This window comes from Equus caballus, chromosome 28 (assembly GCF_041296265.1).
Source record: "Equus caballus isolate H_3958 breed thoroughbred chromosome 28, TB-T2T, whole genome shotgun sequence".
Lineage (NCBI taxonomy): Eukaryota > Metazoa > Chordata > Mammalia > Perissodactyla > Equidae > Equus > Equus caballus.
The window spans coordinates 43,442,423-43,463,934 of record NC_091711.1 but is presented as its reverse complement, the minus strand read 5'-3'; the positions used below and the strand labels follow the sequence as shown (position 1 = coordinate 43,463,934).

The 21,512-nt window shown below is 54.2% G+C and overlaps 1 protein-coding gene across 2 annotated transcripts; it reads left to right on the top strand.

Moving 5' to 3' along the window:
- Window positions 1–8,390: 8,390 nt before the first annotated feature.
- On the top strand, window positions 8,391–20,603 carry POLR3H (RNA polymerase III subunit H). Of its 2 annotated transcripts, none has more exons than XM_005606682.4 (7): window positions 8,391–8,710; window positions 8,979–9,109; window positions 11,448–11,544; window positions 16,928–17,014; window positions 17,546–17,609; window positions 19,031–19,232; window positions 20,278–20,603. In XM_005606682.4, exons 2-7 carry the CDS (start codon window positions 8,999–9,001, stop codon window positions 20,329–20,331), a joined length of 615 nt encoding a protein of 204 aa, XP_005606739.1. In that variant the 5' UTR covers window positions 8,391–8,710; window positions 8,979–8,998; the 3' UTR covers window positions 20,332–20,603. The 2 variants fall into 2 exon arrangements, with proteins under 2 accessions (XP_005606739.1, XP_005606740.1); XM_005606683.4 differs by having other exon boundaries at window positions 8,692–8,885.
- The last annotated feature ends 909 nt before the right edge of the window (window positions 20,604–21,512 follow it).

Sequence of the window (21,512 nt, the reverse complement as noted above, 5' to 3'; positions counted from 1 at the left end):
GTGACCAGGTGAGGGGCTCCCTGGCCCCCAGACAGCCTCCCCTGCACCCTGCCCTGAGGACCTGGGGCTGGAGCAGCCAGGCTGACCCCCAGCTGACCCAGGGGTGGGATGGGCTGTGAGCCAGGCCTCCATCAGACATCTATCCACACACACACGCTCCTGAACACCGCGCTGGGCTGTGGGCCTCCAGCCTTCTCAACACTTAGGGTTCAACTCCCTCCTCACCCTCCGAGCAAGGCTGCCCCTGACTGCCCTGGCTAGGACGGCAGTCCCCAGTCACTTACTATCACACAATTCATGTGACTTTTCTTGACAGCAGTGCCGGAAATGACCCCCCGCATCTGTTTGTTTCCTGTTCCCCGTTGGTCCCCCTCCCCGGAGCACAAGTCCCCACAGGAGGGCCTCATGCACAGCAGCCCCAACAAACACCTGTTGACTTTCTTCACTTTGCTTTTGGCTAGAGCCAGAACAGAGAGCAACATCCTGGGCACTTTGTGTAGGTCCCTTCTATAACCACCGTTCCCAGGGGCACTTCAGCTCTGCCTTCGCCTCCATGGGGGGTGTTTTAAAGATTTTATTTTTTCCTTTTTCTCCCAACCCCCGCCCCCCCACCCAGTACATAGTTGTATATTTTAGTTGTAGGTCCTTCTAGTTGTGGCATGTGGGATGCCACCTCAGCATGGCCTGATGAGCAGTGCCATGTCCACACCCAGGATTCAAACCAATGACACCCTGGGCCGCCGAAGTGGAGTGCACGAACTTAACCACTTGGCAATCGGGCCTGCCCCTGGAGGGGTGTATTAAAAAGGCCCAAATGAGGGGCTGGCCCCGTGGCCGAGTGGTTAAGTTCGCGTGCTCCACTGCAGGCGGCCCAGTGTTTCGTTGGTTCGAATCCTGGGCGCGGACATGACACTGCTCATCAAACCACGCTGAGGCAGCGTCCCACGTGCCACAACTAGAAGGACCCACAACGAAGAATATACAACTATGTACCGGGGGGCTTTGGGGAGAAAAAGGAAAAAAAAATAAAATCTTTAAAAAAAAAAAAAGGCCCAAATGAGAAGTGTTCCTGGGCCTGTTCAGACACTGTCAAGGGCATCGTTCCACTCCTCAGAGCCTTCATTCCTTGAGAACCTGGAGAAGGTCCTCTGGGGGCTCAGAATCAAGAAAATCTGGGGGGCCGTCCCGTGGCTAAGTGGTTAAGTTCACGCACTCTGCTTCAGTGGCCCAGGGTTTTGCCGGTTCGGATCCTGGGTGTGGACATGGCACCACCTGTCAGGCCATGCTGAGGTGGCGTCCCACAGGCCACAACTAGAAGGACCCATGACTAAAACAAATACACAACTATGTACTGGAGGGCTTTGGGGAGAAAAAAGGAAAAATAAAATCTTTAAAAAAAACACAAAATCTGGACCTCCCCCCAACCTCTGGTTCTTTTCCATATTGTAATGGAAAATGTTTTTCTCTTTGCTGTGGCTGTTAGAAAGCTTGGAACCAAATTCTTCTCTGCCACTAGCAAGTTCACAGGACTGTACTTATCTCAGGGCTAATCTTTTCTTTTCATCCTTCCTTTTAATCATCCAACAAATATTTGTCCTGGGTTTATTGTGTGCCTGGCACTTTTCTAGGTACTGGGGAGTCAATAGGGAAGAAAATCCTTGTCAATGTGGCATTTACAGTCAGGAAGAGGCAGAGAGGTCATAAAACAACCTAATAAATGACTATATCCTATGTTGGGAGGCGACAGATGCTGTAGAACAGAGATGTGGGGGTGGGAGCGGGGTGGGGTGGAGTTGGATGGTTTGTAATTTAAAATGCGGGTGGGAGTGGGGAGTGTGTCAGGGAAAGCGTCACTGAGGTGACATTAAAACAAGGACCTGGAGGAGGTGACGTTACCACACAAAATTGGGGTTCTCTGCCCGATACACTTAAATAAGCCAATTAATTATGGCATCAGCCTTTGGGGGAGAAATCAGCTTTTATTCTGTGAGTTCGATCTGCAGGGAGACTGGGGGCATGTACCCTCAGATCTGTCTCCTTGATTCAGGATTTGGGGCAAAATTTAAGAAGTCAGGGGGAACAGGCACGTGGAAACTCTGGTGGGATAGATTTTTTTTTTTAGGAAGATTAGCCCTGAGCTAACATCTGCTGCCAATCCTCCTCCTTTTGCTGAGGAAGACTGGCCCTGAGCTCACATCCATGCCCATCTTCCTCTACTTTCTATGTGGGACGCCTACCACAGCACGGCTTGCCAAGCGGTGCCATGTCTGCACCCGGGATCTGAACTGGTGAACCCCAGGCCGCAGAAGTGGAACGTGCACACTTAACCGCTGTGCCACTGGGCAGGCCCCAGGGTGGGACAGATTTGATTGGTAGGCTTCAAGCATTTATGGTAAGGTTTTAAACATTGATGGTAAGGTGGGGAAAGAAGTTTAACCCCGGATCTTCCTGAATGAGGGTCCCCTTGCTTCTGATAAGTGTCCAACTGTCGAGTTCTGGTCGTGTCCCGGGCCTTGGGTTCCATGGGGAGAAAGATTTTCAGTTCTGAGGTCATTTCAGGTCACGATTTCTTCTTTTGCACATGCCCTGGCTACGTGACTTTGCAGATTTTCTGGAAGGCAATTCTCACTCACTCTGTTGATAAGAGATGGGGTCAGTTGAACTGGTCTCGGAGGCCCGCGGTTACAGTGAAAGATGAAGATATGAAAGCGGTGAGAGGAAGAATGTTCCAGGGAGAGGGGACAGTGGCAGGCAGAGGCCTTGAGTGGGGAGTGTGCTTGGGGTGTCAGAAACAGCCACCAGGCAGAGGAGTGGGGCATGCGTGTAGGAGGGGTAATGGGCGGGGGACCCCCAAGGGCTATGAAGGCGGTCCTAAGGACTGGCTCTTCCCCTCAATGAAATGGAGCATTGCAGGGTCCAGAGGGGAGGACTGAGAATTTCTTTTTTTTTTTTAAGATTTTTATTTTTTTCCTTTTTCTCCCCAAAGCCCCCTAGTACATAGTTGTATATTCTTCGTTGTGGGTCCTTCTAGTTGTGGCACGTGGGACACTGCCTCAGCGTGGTTTGATGAGTGGTGCCATGTTCACGCCCAGGATTCGAACCAACGAAACACTGGGCCGCCTGCAGCAGGGCGCACGAACTTAACCACTTGGCCACGGCGCCAGCCCTAGGACTGAGAATTTCAGAGCAACATTTTCTTTTTTTCTGGATTGAGTTTTTGTTTATTAACAGATTAAGGTGCTTTGAAAGGGCCGAAACCATCAAAATTCCGCAATGTACAACAGGCCCCCTTACTTGTGGTTTCGCTTTCCATGGTTTCAGCTAATTGGTCAACCACAATCTGAAAATATTAAGTGGAAAATTCCAGAAATAAACAATTTATAAGCTTTAAATTGTATGCCGTTCAGAGCAACATTTTAACAGCATCTCAGGTTAAGCTTGGGTTGCCAAATGGAGACGTGGAGCAGGCAGGTGGACGAATGAATCTGGTGCGTGGGGAGAGGGCTGGCTGGAGATGGACAGGTGGGAGCCATTGGCAGATGGATGCTGCTCAAGGCCAGGAGGTCCCAGGAGGTCCCAGGAGGTCCCAGGAGGTCACCAGGCATGCGCATAGACTGCAGAAAGGGGATCCCTGAGGCCCATTAATATTCAGAGGTAGGAGCAGGAGCCTGTGAGGTGGGAGGAGGACCCGGGTGAGCATGGGCTCCTGGAAGCCCTGTAGAAAGAGTGTGTGAAGGAGGAGGGAGTCATCAGCTGGGACAAATGCTGCTGATGAGGACTGAGAATTACCACTGGGTTTGGCAATGTGGAGGCCATTAGTGACCTTGAGAAAGCGGTTTGGGCTGAGAGGTAGGGCCAAAACCCTGACTGGAGCAGGTTGAAGAGAGGACAAGAAGAGAAGATTTGGAAAGAGCAAAAGCAGACGACTCTTTCAAGCAGTTTTGCTGGTAAAGGGAGCAGAAAATGGGGCACTAGCTGGAGGGAAAGGGGGCGGAGAGAGAGTTTTTTTTAAGATGTGAAAAAATCTTAATTGCTTTTTTAAATTTAAATTTCACTCATTTTTCAATAGGTAATACATTCTCATGATCTCAAACACCAAAGATTCCAAAGGACGTTTGGTAAAACATTCTCCCTCCTGCCCCCGGCCCTCTCGTGCACTCCTCAGCCAGTTGGTTCCTTGCCCCGGAAACAACCAACGTAATCTGTGGCTTGCATGCTTGCCCAGAACACGCACACACACATGCAAAGTATTATTTTTCTCCTTTTTTTACACAAATGCTAACATCCCACTCATACTGCTCTGTGCCCTGCCCTGCATTTTTATACTTAATGATGTATCCTGAATATCATTCTATATCAATATGGAAAGAGCATTCTCATCCTTTTTTATGGCTTCATATTATTCCGTTGTGTGATATACTGTATATTTTTTATCCAGTCCTCCACTGATGGACAATCATTTGAGATCGGTTCATTATTACCTCCATTTTGCAGAGAGGCAGCCGAGGCCCTGAGCCCTTCACTGGCTTCGCCCCGGTTGCTCAGCTGGTGCACCGCGGCGTGGGAACTCCGTGCCCTCACCCACCCATATCACTCTCCTCCTCCTCCTGGGTTAGTTTCCAACCCTTATTTCTCCCTCACTCCCACACTCTTAGCAGTATTTTTGCTATCCTTTTGTTCATTCAAATAACACATATTTACTAGCTCTGACCGTGTGCCAGGCACAGGGCTAGGCCCAGAGGATGAGGAGGGACATGACAGAGACGTCCTCGCTGTCAAGGAGCTTGCAGATGAAGTCTTTGTGTGTTTTTGTAAGCCACCTCACTTCCACAGAACGAGGCAGAGAATTAATTAAAAAGCCTGGTCCCTGTTTTTACTAACGAGGAAACCAAACCTGCCAACAGCTCCATGTTGCAATCCTCTGAGCTGAATACCATCAAAGAAGCCTGGGAACGCGAAATACTGAACTCTATGATGCTGGTCCCATCCCCCCAGCCTGGCCCTCCTCCAGTTTCCCATCTCACTGAAAGGCCCACCACCCAGCCAGTGGCTAAAGCTCTCAGCTGTTGGCTCCTCCCACTTCCTTCTCCGGGTCATCCACCCTGTGGCTAAGACCACCCCCTGGAGACCTCTGGACTCTGCCCAACTTTGCTCTCCATGGCTCTAGGCTTGCTCGGGCTTTCTCTTGCAGGGGCCATCCAGTAACATGTTTCTTGGTCTTCTTGTCTCCATCCCAGCCCCTTCCTGTCCACTGTCCATCAAGCTGATGGGTCACTGTGTCATTTCCCTGTCCTAACCTTCTAAGGCTTCCTTTGCTGCCCTTGGGCTAGTGTCGTGGCACGTCCCAGTGGTTAGGATCACAGGTTCTGGAGCCTGAATCCCAGCTCTGCCACTTATTAGCTGTGTGACCTTGAATGACCTACTTAACCTCTCTTTGCCTTAGATGAGGCAAAATGAGATGATGAAATAAACAAGAATGATAAATGATAAGGAGATAAATTAGATAATGATAATAATAGCCCCCACCTTATACAGCTGTTGTGAGGATTAAAAGTTAAAGAATATTATAATAATAAGGCAATGGGATCTGGATCCTGCCTAGGTCTCCAATTTCACCAACTCTCATTTCCTCTATAAATCAGCTAAAATACTTTTGATTCCATGAGAACATCGAATTCTCTCTCTCTTTCTGTCCTACCCCCAACCCCTCTGAGCTGAATCTAGGCCCGAGGCCCAGTTCTTCTTCCCCACTGAATCTCCAATAGCTGGGCACACAGAACGTTGAATGAATGAACACAAAGGGTATTGTATTTGGGTTCTGATGAATGAGTAGGAGCTTTCCAGGTAAAGACGTGTTTAAGGCAGGGCTATAAAAGGGCTTGCTCTATCTGAAGCCGGTACCTGATGGTTACTGTAAATATTCAGTAAGAATGTGATGACTTGGGCCAGCCCCGCGGCGTAGTGGTTAAGTTTGTGCGCTCCGCTTCAGCGGCCCAAGGTTCATGGGTTTGGATCCCAGGTGCAGACTTACACACTGCTCATCAAGCCATACTATGGCAGCATCCCACATACAAATAAAGGAAGATGGGGGCCGGCCCCGTGGCCAAGTGGTTAAGTTCGAGTGCTCTGCTTTGGCGGCCCAGGGTTTTGCTGGTTCAGATCCTGGACGCAGACCTAACACCACTCATGAAGCCATGCTGAGGTGGCATCCTACATGCCACAACTAGAAGGACTCACAACTAAAATATACAACTATGTACTAGGGGGCTTTGGGGAGAAGAAGGAAAAATAACAATAATAAAAATAAAACCTTGAAAAAAATAAAGGAAGATTGGCATAGATGTTAGCTCAGGGAACTTGTTCCCAACCAGACATAGATGAAAAGAAGTTAATCTTGTCAATTTGCTATTTTCTTATTTAACCTGAGGGGTGACTCAAGAGTCACAAGGATTTATAAGCTTTCTTTACAGAAGAAAAAGAATGCCTTCAAGGATCACCAGATATCCAGCCCCCAGCTGCTGCTGAGGCCCAGAAGTCGGATTACCCAGGGGCTTACCTGGAGTGAAAGAAACACAGATTACCCCTTTGTTTCTCTGCAACTCCTCCTCCCAAGCCCCTTAGCTCTATAAAACCTCCTGCTTTCTCTCCTATTAAGGTGGATTTGAGAGAACCTATCCTCCTGTCTTGTCTTCTTGTTCTTGCCAATTCAAATAAACCTTTCTCCATCTCCAAGCTTTTGCCAATGTCTCAGTGATCGGCTTACTGCACATCAGGCACTCGAATTTAAGATTAAGAGGTTCAGTATCTTGCTGGCCTGGTTGCCTAGTGGTTGAGTGTGCTCTGCTTCTGCAGCCTGGGTTCGGTTTCCTGCCACGGACCTACACCACTTGTCTGTCAGTGGCCATGCTGTGGTGGGTACCCACAAACCAAACAGAGGAAGACTGGCAACAGATGTTAACTCAGGGCAAATCTTCCTTAAGCAAAAAAAGAGGAAGGGGGCCAGCCTGGTGGTGCAGTGGTTAAATTCACACATTCTGCTTTGGCAGCCCGGGGTTCACCGGTTTAGATTCCGGGTGCGGACATGGCACTACTTGGCAAGCCATGCTGTGGTAGGCATCCCACATAGCAAGTAGAGGAAGATGGGCATGGATGTTAGCTCAGGGCCAGTCTTCCTCAGCAAAAAGAGGAGGATTGGTGGCAGATGTTAGCTCAGGGCTAATCTTCCTCAAAAAAAAAAAAAAAAAAAAGAGGAAGATTGGCAACAGATGTTAGTTCAGAGTGAATTTTCCTCAACCGAAAAAAAAAAAGAGGTCTGGTGTCACAGCCTCGGAGCTTGAGTCTCCCAGTGCTTGGAGAACAGAAGCAAGGTGAGGCTGGAGAGGAAGGCTGGGCTCAGTCCAGGTTTTGCTGTGTGGGCAAAGGAGGTTCATGAAGGGGAGGCTGTGACAGTGTGGATGTTGCCTGATGCCAGGAGCTTGGGCGTGTGGTGAAGCTTCGGAGGAGCAATGAAGAAGCCTGAACCAGGCCCTTAGCAGGGAATGAAATGAAGGGGGAGGATCTGAGCGATATTGGAGAGAAAGAATTAATATAATCTCCCACGCACTTTTACTGAATGCCTCCTGGGAACGATGTGAGGGGCTTGTGGGACAAAAAGCTGAAGCAGCATTTTCCCTTGTCGTCAAGTAGCTCAAATCCTAGGAGAGACAGACAGACCTATAAATAAAAGTATGGATACCACGGAGGCCAAAGTCAGTATTACCACAGTCAGTCTCGTAGAGAAATCTCTGCAAAGAGATCAGCAAATTAAAGAACTGTGCATATCTGAGTGCCTGTCATCTACCCCAAGGCTCTTTTAAAAAGAGCTTAAAGTTTTCAAATTTTTGTTTGGTCAACACACGCTACAGTGTATTTCCACAACCCACCGACTTTTAGAGGCAGCGCAGTGCAAAGGTTTGGACAGGGCCCTCTTCTATCTCTCAGCAGCCCGAGATCTTGGACAAGTTATTGAATTCCCTCAGCTCATGTTAGTTATTATCCGAAGATGAATGAGACTGCAACGTGGCGGAGAGAGGACAAGACGGGGCTGGAGGCATGCGTAGCGGCAAGACCCCCTGTGAGCCACCACAAAGGTTTTAGACTTTATTATGAGTTCACTGAGGAGCTACTGAGGTGATATTCTGTCCTAATTTATTATCACTTTTCAGCTGAGATGCAAATGCAAAGATCTTAAGTGTTGAATTCAAGGAGTTTTGAAAATGGTATACAACTGTCTAAGAAGACGCAGAACATTTCTATCACCCCAGAAATGTCCCGCCTGCCCCTTTCCAGTCAATTCTCCCCGTCTCCAGAGCACTGAAGGGTCTAAGCAGATTGTGTTTGTGTTTTGAAAGGATCACTCTGGCTGCGGGGCACATGACGGCCTGAGACCAGCAACAAGAGGATATCACACGCCAGGCGAGAGATGACCGGATTGCTCCGAGGTCGCCTAGCAACCGGAAAGCGTCGTCCCAGGGTTGACCGCTCCTCGCGGGCGGAAGGGGAGGCCCCGCCCACCAGGGCCCCGCCCACCTGGTTCCGCCACGAGCCTATGGGCAGCCCCACCCCTTGTTGGAGGGCGGGCAGAGGCTTCTTATTGGTCGGTTCTCCGGAAGCGACCGGATTCGTAATCTCGGGGAAAGTCTCGTAACCGGCGGCTGCGTGTAGGCGCGCGGTGAGTGGCGGCGGCGCGTGGCGCGTGGCGGGCGGGGCCGCTCGCCCGCTTGCTGGATGGCGATCCTGGTGCTGAGCCCGCTTGCTGAGCCTCAGTTTCCTCGGTTTGCGGTAGCCGAGCGTGCTGCGCACGGAGTACTCCAGGCACTACCATGAGGCTCCGCTACCGGCCTGGGGTCGGGGGTCTCAGCGATTGGGACGGGACGGAGGGGGCCCGGGGATCCTCACCGCCCCAGGCCCCGGTGCGTGACCTACCCTCCCGTTCCCAGAGCCCCCAGCGCAGGCCGCGATGTTCGTCCTCGTGGAGATGGTGGACACCGTGCGGATCCCCCCGTGGCAGTTTGAGAGGAAGCTCAACGACTCCATTGCCGAGGAGCTGAACAAGAAGTTGGCCAACAAGGTGCTGGGCTCACGGGGGGCGGGAAGGCCTTGGCGCGGGAGGGCCCGATATGCCCACCCGCCCGCTGCAGGCCTGGCCTTGGTCGTGCCAAGCCTTGGCCTTGGGCAAGTAGCTTAACATCTCAGAACTCGGTTTCTTCACTCGTGCATGGGATGGGGGTAGTCCTTACCCACAAGGGTGTTGGAGGGAATCTAAGAGAAGTTGGGTTTGGAAAAGGCCGTCGTAACTGGAAAGTGCTAGGTTCTACACTTGCAAATTACTTTGCAATCTTGGGCAAGTCATTTACCCACTCTGGGCCTCAGTTTCCATTTGTAAAATGGAAATAAAAATTGCTGTCCAACCATGTGTTGTTTTTGTGAAGATAGATGGTAGTTTAGAGTTAACCAACAGGAGGCTTATCCATTCGTACCTGCAAAAAAATATATGTGCACCCTCTACGGGCCAGGCCTGCACACCCTCTTGCCAGCTCGTCTGAGGCCTTCCCCCGGCCTTTTCTGTAGTTAGCCTGCCTCCTCAGTTACTCTGTCATATCACTCTTTCCTTCTTAGCACATATACACTCTATTTTCTTATTTGTTTATTTGGTTACTGTTTTTCTCTTTCCTCTGCGTGAGGGCAGGGACCTTTGTTTGTCTTCTTCCCCATATTTAGCCGAGCCTGGCACAGAGTAGATGATCCATCATTGTCTGTTGATTGAGTGGATGAAACAGACAAGATTCTGCCCTGTAGTGTGGTAGGGAAAGCAGATGTGAATGAGAGGGTCCCACAGCTGTGTGTGATGACAAGCTGAGGTAAATGCTATGAAGGACAGGTGTTCACAAGCTTGTGGAATGAAGGAACTTCACCCACAGTGAGTGAGACAAGTGGCTTTGTTAGAGAGGTGGCACTTGTGCTTCAGCTGAGATCTGATGGTGAAGAAAATCTAACTAGGGAATTCATTTTGGGGAGATGGTGGGGGCTGGGCAGAGAGAAGAGCTGTGCAGGCAGAGGAAACAGCATGTGCAAAGGCCCTGTGGCAGAAGGGACTGTTACACCATTATGACGTGGAGGAGGCTGGTGTGGCCTGGGCAGAAGGAGGGAGAGGAGGGCAGGCTGGAAAGGTGGTGGGAGCCAGGCCTCACAGGGCCTGCAGGACTTCATGGGGGTAGTGGTCTTCATCCGTAAACAGCAGGAGGTGATAGGCTGAGAAGGAGCCGGCAGGAGGCAAGTCCTTTCCATACAAGCTGAGGTCACAGAAGGAGGGTGTCCAGATCAGGAGAGTTGGTGGAGAGAACTCATGGAGTCCTTAGTGGATGGCTTCTGGTTACTTTGTTAGGTAGAAGGTCAGGGGGTCTCTGGGGGGACGAAGGGTGAACATCGTGGAGAGAGAAGGTGTGAAAAGTCTAAGAAGGGAGTGCAGTTCCTTTGGGGCACAGGTCCTTCAGTGAACTGTTAGACGAGTCTTTCTGTGTTTGAGTCACCGAGTCATTTGAGAGGAGGCTGCACAGAAGAGGCCCAAGGTCCAGCCAAGGGCACAGATCTCTTTGTGCTTCCAAGGCCCGCCGGACTGTGCCTCATCACAGGGAGGTCTGGCCAGGACTCTGAGTTCCCTGAGCTTCTTGCTCATCCTTGAACAGTCCTTCGAGGTCTCTAATTCGGAGGTGATGACGCTGGTGGCAGATAAGCAGACACCAAGTAGCCAGCCGTTTGGAGCACCACGGCGTGGGGATGGGGCATGCGATGTTCTCTGCCCAGTCTTAGGGCCTTGGCCATGTGTCCCTCTGCCAGCCTCGGTCCCTGTGGCCACATCTGTGTGTCTGAGACTTTGTGAGCAGAATGGCGATTAGCTGTGGTTCTGGCGCTCACTGAGCTGTGGGCTCCAGCAGGGCACTGGGGCCGTTGGAAAGTGTCGGTTTAACCAGGGCTTCCCCTACCGCTGATCCATACTAGTAATACTAGTGATCCTTGATCGGTGATTATTACTGTTTCCAGCATGTGAGCCAGGTGCTGGCATAGGGGCTTCACACCCATTCTCCCTCTTTATTTAACAACCCTGCAGCCTGGTGTGTCCATTTTTGCACATGGGGAAACTGAGGCTCAGAGAAGTGACCTTGGAGGTCGCACAGTGAGTGGTGGAGCTGGCATAACCTGGATCTGCCTTGTCACCAAAGGCCCTGCTTCCCAGAGCTCCACATCCTTCCGGGGTTCCTTTCCCGTGGTCACCTCAGGCAGTGCCCCAACTTGCTTCCCGCCATAGAGCAGGGATAGTCGGACATGCCCTGTGGTGCTGAGGGCGTCAGGAGAGATGCCTGGGAGCTGGGCCCCAGGGTCACTGTGTGTGTGTACACGGACGCACACAGGTCGTGTACAACGTGGGACTCTGCATCTGTCTGTTCGACATCACCAAGCTGGAGGATGCCTACGTGTTCCCGGGGGATGGCGCATCACACACCAAAGGTGGGTGCCCTCTCCTCCTGGGGCATTGGGTCTCTTGGGGCTCGGTTTTCGGTGGTGGGAGTCCTGGTCTGAGGGTTGGGAGGCCTGGGGCCTAGTCCCGGCTCTGCCAGGAACCGACTGGCAGATGGGCACGATGGGCAGAACTTCCCCTTCTCTGGTCCCGGTTTCCTATCTCTAAGAAACGGGAGGCGGACAAGGTGGTTCTCAAGGCCTCTCCGGCTCTCAGATTGTGGCTGTGTGTCTGAGCCCCGTTTGGTCTTGTCTGTTACTAAGCCGTGCTCTGCCTGGCCCTCAGGCTGCTCAGTCTGATGAGGAGGATGGCCAGATAGTCGAAGACACTTGGAGTGATCATTGCTAGGTTAGAAGTGTAGAGAACAGAGGGGAGCGCAGCTGCCCTTCCTGGGGAGGAGGCTGGTTGGGGGTTGGGGGCTTTGAGGGGCACTAGGACATAATGGTTAAAAGTGAGGCCTCTGCCACTTATTTGCTGTGTGTCCTGAGGAGAATACGTAACCTCTCTGTGCCTCTGTTTCCTCGCCTGTAAAATGCGGTTAGCAGGTCTTACATGACAGGACTGTTGTGAGGATTATAAGTCAATATGTGCCAAGCTCTTAGGACAGGGCCTTGGCACATCGTGAGTGCTCGGTGGCTCATCGATTTGGATTGTTTCTCCTGATTCTGTGGGTCAGCAAGGTGGGGTTCTTCTGGGCTGGCTTGGCCAGAGCTGGAAGGTGTAGGGTGGCCTCACACGTCTGGTGGTTGGCAGACTGGTTGGTTGGGGCCTCAGCTGGGATGGCTTGTCTCTGCTCCAGATGGTCTCACCTTTCAGTCAGCTAGACGGGGCACCTGGGCCCCCAAGTGCAGCCGGGCGCCAGAGCGCGAGTGGCTCTCAAGCCTCTGCTTATATCCCCTTGGCCAAAGCAGGTCGCACTGCCGAGGCCAGAGTCAGGAGCTGGAGAAGAGGCTCTGCCACTTGATGAGAGGAACTGTGGTCACTTTGCAAAGGGGTGTGCACCCCAGAAGGGGAGGGCTGGTGAGCGGACCTGGAAGGAGGAGGAGTAGAGGGCGTGGGACCTTCTTCCCTCTCCTGCCTGGAGCCAGCCAGATCCGAAGCAGAGGGCAAGGGGGCCGCTGGGGTGGTTCTGGGCTAGTCAGTGTAGACCCGTGGCCTGCCACCAGCTAAGCACTCGCTCGCCTCTCCAGACCTGCCAGTCACTCTGGCACACTCGGGGTGGGGCCCCGCAGACTGTGTTTTAACAAGGAGCCAGGAGAGTCTTAGGCAAGGCCACGTTGGAGGAGCCTTGCCCTAGCCCATCCCGGGCAGCCTCTTGGCACAGAGGTGTCAAGTGCCTGGTGTCCCTATCCGGGAATCCAGAGACTTCATTAGTTCCCATGGATGCTCTTGTGCTCTGCAGAGAGCCCTGAGAAACAGGCTGTTTGTACGGACGGGGAGCAGTTTCACGAGCAGAAACCTAAGACGTGGATGTGGAAACCAGCCCACGAGGGCCTCTGCTTACAGAGTAGGACGCCGTCCGTCGAGCTGAGCCTGGTCTCGGCCTTCGGACAGGGCCTTGGTTGTCCAGGAGACAAGTGGTGAGAGGTACCAGAACTTCCAAAAAAACTGGGAGAGTGGCTGAGTGGTTAAGTTCGTGTGCTCCACTTCGGCGGCCCAGGGTTTCACCAGTTCGGATCCTGGGCATGGACATGGCACCGCTCATCAGGCCACACTGAGGCGGCGTCCCACATGCCACAACTAGAAGGGCCCACAACTAATAATAAACAACTGGGGGGCTTTGGGGAGAAAAAAGGAAAAATAAATAAATCTTCAAAAATAAACCTAGGAGAAAAAAGGTAAATTTGAGGAAGTTCTGTCCATTCATTTGGTTGTTTCTTCCACTTGTTTTAAGACTTCACTGTTGGTTTCCATTGTCGCCCACCTCCGCTCAGCCGGGTCCCCTGAGTTCTTGGGAACAAGGTGCGAGCATCAGAGCACTGGGTGACACACGTCACATGGACCCGGCTTTGAATTCTGGCTCTGGACACCCGGATGGGGACCTTGGGTAGGTAGCTCTACCTGTCTCGCCTCAGTTTCCTTGTCTGTAAAGTGGGATAACACCTGCAGCTGTAACGCTCCTCATGGCCCGTGGCGCACCGTGCCGGGCGAGCTGTCGCTGTGTGGAGGGGGTCCATGGCCCCGCTTCAGGGTTCCCCCTCTCTCCCAGCCCCACCCCCCCAGGGCTGTGGCCAAGGGGGTGCTGAGGGAGGGGCTCAGCACCTGCCCCTGCCTTTGCTTTGAGGATTATTCCTTTGCTGGTTGCCTCCTTCCTTCTGCTTCTGCCCAAGCCAGATTGCTTTCCCTCCCTAAGACTCAGGTTCCACATCCGGGAAAATCGTGCAATGATAGTACCTACCTCATAAAATGATGGTGAGGCGTAAACGAGGAAAACCACACAAAGCCTTTGGTCTGGCGCCTCGCATGCAGTACGTGCTCTCGCCATGTTGGCCTTTGTGATTTGTGATGCTGGCCCCAATTGGCCACCTTACCCCTTGTCACCTAGAGCACTTTTGCTGGCACCAGCCCCACGTTCCCCGTGCCCTCCCGGCCGGCTGGACCTGGCCTCCCCTGAGAAGCCCCCATCCACCCGCCCGCCACCCCCGCCCCGGGCTGGATGGGGGCCTGCTCTGAGCTCCGGAGCAGCCTGTCTCCGTGCCCAACGTTTGCTTTGTTCTTTGCTATTTTTTTTTAAGTGTGATAAAATGAATACAACATAAAATTTACCACTTGAACTGTTTTGAAGTGTGCAGTCCAGGGGCATTAAGTACGTTCACATTGCTGTGCAACCGTCACCCTCCCTCTCCAGAACTTTTTCTCTTCCCAAACAGAAACTGTACCCACTGGACACTAACTTGCTCTCTTCCTCCCCCCAGGCCCTGGCCCCGCCCCCCTCTACTTTCCGTCTGTGACTCCGAATTAGTGGCATCATATGGTATCTGTCCTTTGGAGAAACCCACTGTGTCTGGAGGCAGTGCTCCTTATCCTGCCACAAATTTTGCTGACGCCTCCAACTAGGAGCAGGTCTTCCTGTTACTTGTTTATTTATTTTGCTTGAGGAAGATTAGCCCTGAGCTAATAGCTATGCTAATCCTCCTCCACTTTGTATGTGGGACGCCTCTACAGCATGGCCACAGTGAAGTAGGAGCACACGGAACTTCAACCACTTGGCCACGGGGCTGACCCTGAGGTCTTTCGTTTTCTTGCTCGTCCTTCAGCCTCATCCTTTTTGACTCTCCAGGCTTCCCATCTGCAGGTTAAACATCCGCAGGACTTCAGGTGGGGCTCCTGGGAGGTGGCCCCAACACGGTGCTGTCCTGACCGGCCCTCCAGCTGCTCTGTGGCCTCCTTTTTGCTTTTCAGTTGTGATGTAATTCGCATACAGTACTAGTCGCCCTTTAAAGCATGCACTTCAGTGGCTTTTAGTATATCCACAGAGCTGTGCAACCACCACCACTATCCCATTCCAGAACATTTTCATCACCCCAAAAAGAAAGCCCATTAGCAGTCACTCATTCCCCGCTCCACCCAGCCCCTGGCAGCTGCTGCTCTGCTCTCAGTCTCAGGATTTGCCTGTTCTGGACATTTCATATAAATAGAATCATATAATATGTGGCCTTTTGTGTCTGGTTTCTTTCACTGAGCATAATGTTTTCAAAGTTCATCCATGTTGTCACATAAATCAGTACTTCATTCCTTTTTGGGGCTGAATAATATTCCCTTGTTGGGATATATGACATTTTGTTTATCTGCTCATCTGTCAATGACACTTGGGTTGCTCACCATTTCCTTTTGGATGTGGTGGTTCCAGGCTGGAGCTCCCTGGGCGCAGGATCATGTGTGTCCTGCCCTCGGAAGCCCAGTGCCCAAATCAAACCTGGCCCAGCCCCGGTGGAGGCTCCTGGGACTTTATTAAACTGAACTGATGTCGGGTCATATGGGGGACAGGGGTTTTCCATCCTCACAGGGAGGGAGAGGCCACCAATTGCCCCCTCTCCTTTCACGGGGAAGCAGCCTGGCAGGGAGCTGGGGGCCAGGTGGGCTCTGCTGTCCTTGGGGCAAGGCTGGCAGACTAGGTAGCTGAGGGTACTGGTGGCAGAAGCCTTTGTTTGGGGATTAAACCTGTTTGAGGAAGGCAGATTCAACCCCATGGCTCTGTCTGGTGGTCCAGAAAGACTTGGAGTCTCCTTATCGCACAACAGGGCAGAAGAGCTGTGTGGTTGTGAGCAGGTTACGCAGCCTCTAAGCCGCTCCCTCATCCTTACAGTGGGGAAGCATGACAGCTGACACAGGTGGATCATGCTGGGCACTTGGCGACCAGCAGGGGGAAGCCTCATGGTCATTTTCTAGCCCTGGCAGTGTTCAGACCAGAGGTGGACATCCCCTTCGGGGCTCTAAGCAAGAGGCAGGAGTGATGAGGTGATGGCTTCTGCCAGGCTCTGGGGTCAGAGTCTGTGATGTGGGCACAGGCCCTACCTGATGTTTACCTTGAGGTCTGGTGAGTGGGGACCACCTAGGGCAGGGCCTGAGAACCCCTGGAGGCATTTTTGCTGGGTTACCGGCTCTGCCTCCCCCCACCTTAATTTCAGGGCATTTGTAGCACCCTGTTCCAGGTCAGAGCTCTGCCCGGGGCAAACTCCGCCAGTCGGCACGAGTCAGGGACTTGTTTCCAAACCTGGCTCCCTTTGCCAGTTGCTTCTGCCCTTTTTGGAATTTAAAGGAGGGAACCCGGAGGAAGGTTGGAATTGATGTTGGAGTCATCAGTGGCCCAGAATCTGAACTCAGCTGTGACTTTTCCTTTTTTTTTGCCCCCCCCTAAGATTGGCACCTGGGCTAACAACTGTTGCCAATCTTTTTTTTTTTTTTTCTTTTCTGCTTTTATCTCCCCAAATCCCTCCTGTACACAGTTGTATATCTTAGCTGCACGTCCTTCTAGTTGTGGAATGTGGGATGCCGCCTCAGTGTGGCCTGACCAGCAGTGCCATGTCCATGCCCAGGATCCGAACCCTGGGCCGCCGCAGCAGAACGTGCGAACTTAACCACTCGGCCACAGAGCCGGCCCCTGACTTTTCTGATGGATTTGGGAGCCACCCTCCAGTTCCAGGGCCCCACTGCTGGCCTCTTATGGGGCCCGAGCTATGGTCTTGCAGGGGACGGGGTGAGGGTCCCTCCAGCTCAGCTGATGGGTCTAGGCCTGCAGGGGGACTCGGTGAACAGCAGGGCAGGCTCCTGGAGCAGCCAGGGGGCCTCTGGGTCAGTGTGCTGGCGTGTGAAGGTCAGAGCAGCCATTCCTCGTGTGCCTGCTCGTCACTGACGTGCCTTCTCCATTTCCAGTGCACTTTCGTTACGTGGTGTTCCATCCGTTCCTGGACGAGATTCTCATCGGAAAGATCAAAGGCTGCAGCCCGGAGGGAGTGCACGGTAATGGCGGCCCTGCCTCCCCAGACGAGGCCTGGGAGCGCGTTGCGGGCAGGTGGCCAGGCCGGCCTCCCATTAGCTTCTGTGCTGGGCCACGTGGTCAGGAGACGGGTCAGATACAGAAGCAGAAGCTCCTCGTGGTGCCAGAGAAGCTTGTGAGTGAGGGGAATACTCGGCCCCCTTCCGCGTTCGTGTAACAGGGAGGACATCAGCCAGCTGTGGGCTTCACTGGAGGCCGCAGCTCAGGACCCCAGGGTGGGCGCTGGAGCTGCTGGAAGTGACCCGGCGTCTTCGGCACCCACTGGTCACTGCCGTGTGTGGTGTCCACCTCAGGTTTTGGTGGCTGCTCCGGCTGTGTGAGTGGCACAGGCAGAGATGTGGGGCTCTGAGGTGGGGGAGGCACCCAGATTTCCATGGTGACACCTGCCCCATGGGCAGCACAGGGTAAGGGGCTTGCCTGGCGGGTGTCCAGACCCCTCGTTTAACTGTCCGCTGTGAGCCCCCATCCCATGCTGTCATCTTTGTTTTTTCCAGTCTCTCTAGGATTCTTCGATGACATTCTCATCCCCCCGGAGTCGCTGCAGCAGCCAGCCAAGTTGTATCCTCACACCATTAAAGTGGGTCATGGAGGAGCGCAGGCCTCCCCATAGGACAGTCCCCACTCCTTGGGGTGGCCCTGCCCTCTGGTCCGATGCTGCTGGCCTCTGTGCCCACCCCTCCTGCCTGTGCGTCCTGCGCTGGCCATGGCGTCCTCCCACCCGTGTCTCTGTCTGGGCTGTCAGGCTCTGGTGTGTTGTTCGTGCCCTGTAGGCGGGGTACTGTTCGCTTCCGGTTCACTCTGCTTAGGTTGTCCCTGCAGGAATCATCTTAAAGATCGCCTCCCTTGAGAGGTTTCCCTGACTGGCTCCCGCCCCTCCTCCCTGATGGGCAAATGGAAGCACAGGCCAGCATTTGAGAGCTTGACTGTGTGGGCCCTGGCGGGTAGTTTCCCACTGCTGAGCTCTCCCTTGTCCCCATCCTAGCCCTCAGCTGGCTGCACTGGAGTTGTCTGTTTCTGTGGGTCCTCACTGAGACTGCTCACGGGAGGACCCCGTCCTGTCATGACTGGACCTGCAGTGCCCAGCACAGGACCTGGCACAGAGGAGAGAGGCAGGACCCACGGGCGAGGCGGCCACTAGCGGGCAGCGTGGCTCCCGCAGACTTCGGGGAGCCAAGGGGCGGTCCAGCTAGTTTGGCAGACAGCTCCGCTGGGCCCGTGCGGGGCCTGGGGCAGGGTCTGCGTGTGATTCTAGAATTTGTCAGAAAACCTGCTGGTCCTCTTGCTGGCTGTGGGTGTCTGGGCAAGTGACCTATCCTACCACCGTCCTCTTGAAAACTGGGAAAGTCCGCATGCCGCCTGCTGGTCAGTGCCACGAGGGGTGGATGGAAAGGGTGTGGAATCACACTGTGCAGAGAGCATTGGACGGCTGTAGCTGGCACTGAGGCCGACTGGGTCCTGTGGGAACCACTGTCCCGGGTGCTGTTTTATCATCGTCTCGCCACAGCCCTGTTTTACAGATGGGGACCCTGAGAGCTTGGGCCTGGCCCCGGGTCACAGCTGGTGGGTCTGACCAGAGGTCTGAACTTGGCAGTGGGCCTCTGAGAGGATACCCAGCAGGGTGGGGACCCTGGGCAGCAAAAGGCCCTGGTCATTCTGTCTTGAGAGGCGGAACTTGTGCTCCACTCTCGAGCCCCCTTCCTGCTCTGATGTGCTGAGGACGCATGTGGGTGCCTGGCTGGGGGCCCCTGTTCCCAGCCTGGGTCCTGGCACCGGAGCTCCTGCTCCTCACTGTGGGGCACGGGCCCTGCCCGCCTCGCCTCTTACACATGGGGCTGGGCCTGCTCTTCCTGTGACTTCCCAGCCAAAGTGGTCTCAACCTGGGACTGATTTTCCTGGGGATGGGGGCTGTGGGAGGACCCCCCCACCCTCAGGGGCTCCCCTGTGGCCTGGTTGTTGCCTTGACCCTGGGCCCCACCCAGCGATGACACCGAGCAGGTGTGGGTGTGGGAGTACGAGACAGAGGAAGGAGCACATGACCTGTACATGGACACCGGCGAGGAGATCCGCTTCCGGGTGGTAGACGAGAGCTTTGTAGACACGTCCCCCACCGGGCCCAGCTCGGCCGAGGCCACCTCTTCCAGTGAGGAGCTGCCAAAGAAGGAGGCTCCGTACACGCTTGTGGTGAGACGGCCTGATGCTGCTGCCCAGACCATGGGGAACTGTCGTGGGAGAGCCCAGCAGTGGAGCGGCACGGAGCTGCTTCCCTGGGTGTTGACTTGGGGTTCCGCTCCTAGACCGCCCCCCAGTGGGTCAGGGTGCAGCTCCCCGTTGTGTGGTCTTGGGTGGTTGCTTCTCCCTGGGGAGCCTCGGTTTCTCTAGGCTGGGGCAGTGATCCTTGGAGTGAGGTGATGAAGCTGCCATGGCTGTTGGGGAGGGTGGGTGAGTCAGACTCCTGGCTGCAAAAGGGACAGAGCCCCATGTGGATGACAAGGCCACTGATAAATGGGGCTGAGGGAGTAGGAAACCAAGGAACGGGCTTGGGACTGAGTCAAAGCCCTGAGAGCAAGGGGGGCTGCAGGGGGGTGACCCTCAGGGCATGGGCCTGAGGCGGCAGGGATGCTGTGGCTGGCCAGGTCTAACTTGGGTTCCTTTTGTCTCTTATCCTCATGAAGCCAGACAATGACACATGATGAAAGTAGGGTTTCAGGGGCTACTAGCAGAGTTTACTGGGGTAATGTGGGCCCCAGTTGTTTGCTTTTAGGGCAGCTGTGCTTTGTCAGAAATTGGTTGCCCGGGGCATCACTTCTGCATGTAGAGGCTGGGGCTCAGGGTCACTAGGCCTTTGTGGCAGCTAAGGAGGCCATGTGTAGGACTGGCTTGCCGGTGCCTGTGTCTGGGCAGGCCTGGAGGCAAGGAAGGGTACCTGAGCCCGCTGAGGTCTTGGGGCCAGGGGCTGTGCCCTCAGAAAACCAGTGCTTTCCTTACAGGCCTCAGGAGAGGTTGGAGCAAGACGGGAGGGTGGGCTGTGTGCGCCCATCTGCCAGCTGGGAACACTGGTGTGGCTCCTGGTTTTCCCCAAAGCCTCTGGGCTGGTGTGTGCCCCACCCTTCCCTTTGCCTCGGTTGGGCCTGCTGGGTGCCCAGAAGGAAGGGCCCCGTCTGCCTCCTGTCCGAGTTGGCTTACGCTCTGCAGGTGGCTGAACTGTGCCTGTTCTCTCCCCCGGCAGGGATCCATCAGTGAGCCGGGCCTGGGCCTTCTCTCCTGGTGGACCAGCAGCTAGCCCTGGGGCCTGACCGTGGACCCTGCCCAGCCCTCAAGAAGGTGGTGCAACTGGCCGTGAAGACAGCAGCAGCTTCTGGAGATGCTGAGGAGTCAAGTCTGTGCCCTGCCAGATTATCCCTCCCCCACTGTCCTGGCCCTGCTCCTCCTCCTGGAGCTACCCCTGAACTCCCACAGTCCCCATGGACTTGTGCCTCTCAGTGACAGCAAAGACCTTTAATAAACAATGGCAGGGTCAGTTGGGGAGGAGCTACCCTTGTCTCAAAGATCCAAGGTCACTGAGTTGCCATAGCTGGGACAGCTGTCTTTCCTCACCCCAAATCACTTCTGGAGATGATGACCCCCCTTTAATGGCAGAACTTAGGGGTTGAGATCTGGGCTGGCTGAGCTTGGTGGCTCCATAAAGTAACAGAGGAAGAGGCTGGCCTGGGGTAGCTGCCAGTTGCTGGTAAGAGTGACCTTTAAGGGACAGCCGCCTTCCTTCCCACCAGCGTGTGGAAGGTTGGGGGCGCTGGACTCGGCCAAGCCAGCTCCATCAGGAAAATGGAGGCAGTGGGCTTTGCTGGCCGGAGGTGAGGGCTGGTGACCAGCTGTGTCATCCCTCCTAGCAGTACAGCAGGAAGCCTGGGGCCAGCTGTCACTCTCAGAGCTTGGCTGTACAAGAAATACCCTGTGGGTCAGCTCCTGGCATGAGGGCAGGCACCCCATTGTTGAGTCAGCAGAAAGGCTCTGCCAGCTTCCTCCTGCCCCTTCACGCGTTTCTGTGGGACCAAGGCATTTGTTTGCAGCACCCACCGGATGCCATGTTCTGTCAGGCAAGTCCTGTCCTGGGAAAGGGGAAGGGGCTTCTGTGGAGCCTGCCTCCAGTCCCGACCTTTTTCAGCTCACACAGGGCCCCAGAGCATGGAGGCCTGGGTAATGCCAGCAGATGTCACTACAGGACAGTGCCTGCCACCGCCTCATGCTGAGGGGCAGGGGATGGTGCACATCACAGAGCAGCTGTGACTTGGGACAGGGTGGCCTGTAAGGGGCTGTGCCCACCCTTAGGGTGTTTGGAGGGCTAACTCAATGCCCAGGAGGAGGCAGCAGCGGCTCCATCTTGGGCCCAGCCCCTCTGATCCACCGAATGCAGGGCGCTGGTGCGGAGGCTGCCCTGCAGGCAGGCGTGGCTTAGAACAGGAG